Source organism: Eimeria maxima, genomic scaffold, assembly GCF_000499605.1.
Source record: "Eimeria maxima Weybridge genomic scaffold, Emw_scaff533, whole genome shotgun sequence".
Lineage (NCBI taxonomy): Eukaryota > Apicomplexa > Conoidasida > Eucoccidiorida > Eimeriidae > Eimeria > Eimeria maxima.
This window is the reverse complement of record NW_013566579.1, coordinates 1-5,000: the sequence shown is the minus strand read 5'-3', so window position 1 is coordinate 5,000 and position 5,000 is coordinate 1. Positions and strand designations below refer to the sequence as shown.

Below are 5,000 nucleotides of genomic sequence, written 5' to 3'. Positions count from 1 at the left end.
AGAGCCATGCCCTGATCTAAATGCATTGAGTTGCTGTTGATCATCAATCATGATAAACCCTCCAGTAGGGAAATCAGGAGCAGGCAGTAAACGGTACAGAGCAGCATCGGATATATTAGGGTTGCTGCAGCAGCAGCAGCAGCAACAGCAGCAGCAGCAACAGCAATAGCAGCAAAAGGAATAGCAGATACGCATGCACCAGAAACAATGATACAACCAGCAACAAACGCCAGTTACACACCATACAGGGATGCCACATAACCCTAAACCCTAAACCCTAAACCCTAAACCCTAAACCCTAAACCCCAAACCCTAAACCCTAAACCCTACTCGATGAGTGCAATACAAGCAGAAATAACTTCGCTAAGATTATGCGGAGGAAGATTCGTAGATAAACCAACAGCTACTCCTGTTGTTCCTTGGATTAATAATAGAGGAAGACGAGCAGGTAAACATTCAGGCTCTACCTATACAAATATATATATACACAAACCCTAAACCCTAAACCCTAAACCCTTAATTCAGATGGATATGCGGAAGAGGGGGAGGCGTCGAGTGTTCAAACCGGTCTTGAGGTGTAAAAACATCATTCAATAACAAGGGTTTAGGGTTTAGCGGCTAGGGTTTAGGGTTCAAAGACTAGGGTTTAGGGTTTAGGGTTTAGGGTTCAGATACTAGGGTTTAGGGTTTAGGGTTTAGGGTTTATTACCTCTGTTGCATCAAAGTTTGGTTTAAAATTGCATGCGGCGGTATTCAAATCCTTCAGTAATACTTCTTGACTGAATACACAAACCCTAAACCCTAAACCCTAAACCCTAAACCCTAAACCCTAACCCTAACCCTAACCCTAAAGGGTCGCATCACGATTCTTGCCAAATAGTATCAAAAGAAACACCAAACGAACCCTAACCCTAAATCACCCCCTCCAAACCCTAAACCCTAAACCCTAAACCCTAAACCCTAAACCCTAATATTACCAGAAAGAGGATAATCTACATTCTGTATATCTCATGGCAGCTGCAGGGTCACCATCAACAGATCCAAAGTTGCCGTGTCCTTCAATCAGAGGTAAATGGGATACAAAAGGTTGAGCCATCCTGAGCATAAACCCTAAACCCTAAACCCTAAACCCTAAACCCTAAACCCTAAACCCTAAATTTATGAGGATATCTTGAGAAATTTTGTGGATTTTTTTGCAGTTGTATATATATACTACAAGTATTATTTTATGCCTATAATAATATCTACTCCTCTCCTACTGCTGCTGCTGCTCTTGCTGCTGCTGCTGCTGCTGCTGCTGCTGCTGACCTAACAAGAGCATCATAAACAGATTTATCTCCATGGGGATGAAATTTCCCCAAAACTTCGCCAACTACTCGCGCACTCTTCCTGTAGGGACCTGCATGCGTTAATCCTAATTGCTGCAGCAGCAGCAGCAGCAGCAGCAGCAGCAAGAGCAGCAGCAGCAACAGCAACAGAAGCAGGAGTAACGAACAATAAGCTATGTTAAGGGTATAAAAAAAGGGAGAAAAAAGGAAAGAAAAAAGTATACCTTATTACCCATCTAAATAAAGGAAATAAATAAATAAATAAATAAAATAAATAAATAAATAAATAAAATAAATAAATAAATAAATAAATAAATAAATAAATATACCTGCATAGAATAAATAATTCTTCTTTGTGAGGGTTTAATGCCATCCCTTAGATCAGGAATTGCTCTTCCTTTTATTGTATTTAATGCATATAATTTATAATTATTTAATAAACAATAAGCAAAATCTTCTTCTCCTTCTCCTGCTGCTGCTGCTGCTGTTGCTGCTGCTGCTGCTGCTGATTCGTTGTCGTCTACTCCTGAGGATGATAATGATCTATCTAATGATGGGTGTTCTTCTTCTGCTGCTGCTGCTGTTGCTGCTGCTGCTGCTGCTGGAGCAGCAGAGGTAGATGTTGCTCCTAATGCTGTATCTATTTGTGGTTTATCTGGTGCTGCTGTTGCTGCTGCTGTTGCTGCTGCTGTTGCTGCTGCTGCTGCTGCTGTTGATTGTTTATTGGGTGTATTGTTGAGGTCTAGAGGCAGCAGCAGCCGCTGCACTCGGCTGTGCTGCGGTGTATAGGGAGCACCTATATCCCCTATTATATACCCTTTTAGGGGGGCCCCTCTATAGGGGGCCCCCCCGTAGGGGGCCCCCCTTAATGTATTAATAAAAGAAGATGCATGCAAAGAAGAAGAAGAAAAGCCCCAAGAAAAGGAGAAAAGAAATGTAGTTAGATGCAGCAGCAAATAAAAAAAGAAAAAATGAGGAAATATATGCATCCTTCTCTAATTAGGGTTTAGGGTTTAGGGTTTAGGGTTTAGGGATTAAGAGGGAAACCCTAAACCCTAGATATTGGGATCGATGATCCCATCGTCTCCCCATCCCAACAAAAAGAAATAAAAAAAAGTCCTATACAAAAAAACTAGGGTTTAGGGTTTAGGGTTTAGGGTTTAGGGTTTAGGGTTTAGGGTGGAAGGAGGAGACCCCCGAGTCTGTTGTTATCATTGACTGTGGTTTTTCTGTGTCCTGCTGTAAACCCTTTTTTAGGGTTTAGGGTTTAGGGTTTAGGGAATATATATGACAAGATAAAGCATATATTTTTTTATATTTAGGGTTTAGGGTTTAGTGTTTAGGGTTTAGGGTTTAGGTCTTTTATTGCCCCCCAAGACCTATGAGGCCCCCCTAGGGGCCCCATCCGATCATCGGGGGCCCCCCCCCCTGCGTATTATTGATTTGTCTATTAAGGTTTAGGGTTTAGGGTTTAGGGTTTAGGGTTTATAATAAATAAATAAATAATTTATTCTTTTTTTCTTTTTTTTTTCTTTCTTGTATGGAGGGTTTCTTCTCTTATTTGGGGTGTATAGGCACCTCTTTTTCCCTCCATTAATATATTATTTTTCCCTTTTTTTTTCTTTTTTTTGTTTATTTACATTAAAAATTAATTAATTTAATTAAGTAATAATTTAATTAATTAAATTAGCCGTTAATAGCTGCCTATACACCGCAAATATATCCGTCTTATAATACCTTATAAAAAACAGAAAGAGTATAGATGTCTATTTGTTCTTTTTTTTTATTTTTTTTATGTTTTTCTTTCCTTATTAATCCTTTTTATTCTTTTGCCTTATTAAAGGGCATGAAGGGAATAAAAAGAATAATAAATAGGCAAAAAAGTACCCTTTTTATTGCCTTCCTCCCCCCTGTACCCTCCTGCAGGGGCCCCCTGCTGCTGCAGCAGGGGCCCCCTAAGATAAATTACCCCCCTAGAGGTGTGGGGCCCCACACCTGTGTTGGGATCGGTGGGATCGTCTGCTCCTCTATTGGACAGTTACCAAGGAGATTCCTAGGGGGGCCCCTTGAGGGCCCCCCTAGGAATCTCGGGCTTAAGGGCCCCTTTAGGGGCCCCCAGGGGCCCCCAAGGTTCTTTGCAACTGGGGGCCCCTCTGAGGTACCGGGAGGCCCCCCTGTACCCAAATTAGCAGCAGGAGCAGCACGAATAACAGCAACAGCAGCAACAGCAGCAGATGTTGGTATAAATATAAATAATAAAATAAATAATAATATAAATAATAATATAAATATAAATAATAATATAAATAATAATAATATAAAGGGTTTATTTATATTGGAGGTAAAAGAAGGAAAAGAAAGAAAAGGGTTTATTCTTATAGGAAGAAATGCTGTACAGGTTAGCTGCCTATACACCCCAATTATTTATTTATTTTTTTTTTTATTTACCTCCCTATACACCCCAATTTATATACTATTTATTCCTTATTTATCTCCCTATACACCCCAATTTATTATTTATTATTTATCTTATTATTTATTTGCCTATATATACACCTGCCGTAAACCCTAAACCCTAAACCCTAAACCCTAATTTCTTTTTGTTTGCATGCAGAATGAAGAATTAACATTTAATTTATCCAAGCCCCAAGATTTATGGTTGCATGCAGCAGGTGCAGCAGGAGCGCATGTGCTGCTGCTGGTCCTACTACTGCTGCTAGTATAATTGCTGCTGCTCCTGCTGCAGCAGCAATAGCAGCAGATTGTGCTGCATATTTCTCTAAGAATAAGGAGAAAAAGGAGACACTTATTGTCTCCTCTCTTGCTAAACAAATACACAAAAAAAAAGGGACACCTAAGGGGACAGTTATTATACAAGGAGATACACAAACCCTAATAGGAAGGTAACCCTAAACCCTAAACCCTAAACCCTAAACCCTAAACCCCTATTTATACCCTTCTCCCTATATATATAATACTCTATTAATAAATGGCACAATACAACCGAGGGTTTAGGGTTTAGGGTTTAGGATATTGCATGCATGCAAGTATCTATGCATGCATGCATGCATGCATGCATGCATTTTTTGGGGCTTTTTTTGTTTTAGGCCTAATCGTGTTGCTCCTTTAATTGAATCAATTATTAAAGAAAGACAAATGCAACAAAATAAAAAAAAGAAAAAAGACAATAAAGCAGCAGCAGCAGCAGGTGCAGCTGCTGCTGCTGCTCCTGCTGCTGCTGCTGCTGCTGATCCTAATGCATGCACAGGTGCTGCAGCAGCAGCTATGCCAACAGTAGCTGCTGCTAACAATGCAGCAACAGGAGCAGCAGCAAACACAGCCCAAACAGCACAGGCAAAAACCGCAGCAGCAACAGCAGAAGCAGCAGCAGCAGCAGCAGCAGCAGCAGCAAGTAGGGACTGTGGTGGTCCTTAGTGCAGCAGTACCTGCCCTCATGTCTGTTGTTTTTTATATGTTCTTTTGCTGCTGCTGCTGCTGCTGCTGCAGCTTCAGCTGTTCAGGTGTATAGGCAGCTAATTGAGGTGCCTATACACCTGAAGGTATTTGTTTGTATAATAAAGAGAAAAGGAGACACTAACCATAAACCCTAAACCCTAAACCCTTATTAAGAGACAGAACAATATTATTGTTGTCTCCTTATATATATATATA

General features: G+C 40.4%; 1 protein-coding gene across 1 annotated transcript in view; it reads right to left on the bottom strand.

The window, feature by feature from the left end:
* Window positions 1–1,321, bottom strand: part of EMWEY_00036680 (DNA gyrase subunit A, putative) — a gene marked incomplete at both ends in the record, with an annotated part of 1,934 nt that extends 613 nt beyond the window's left edge. Inside the window, 4 exons of the mRNA XM_013482169.1 lie at window positions 331–467; window positions 710–779; window positions 978–1,097; window positions 1,260–1,321. Of these exons, the coding sequence (XP_013337623.1) occupies window positions 331–467; window positions 710–779; window positions 978–1,097; window positions 1,260–1,321 (389 nt within the window). The remainder of the gene's footprint in view (window positions 1–330; window positions 468–709; window positions 780–977; window positions 1,098–1,259) is intronic.
* Between the last annotated feature and the right edge of the window lie 3,679 nt (window positions 1,322–5,000).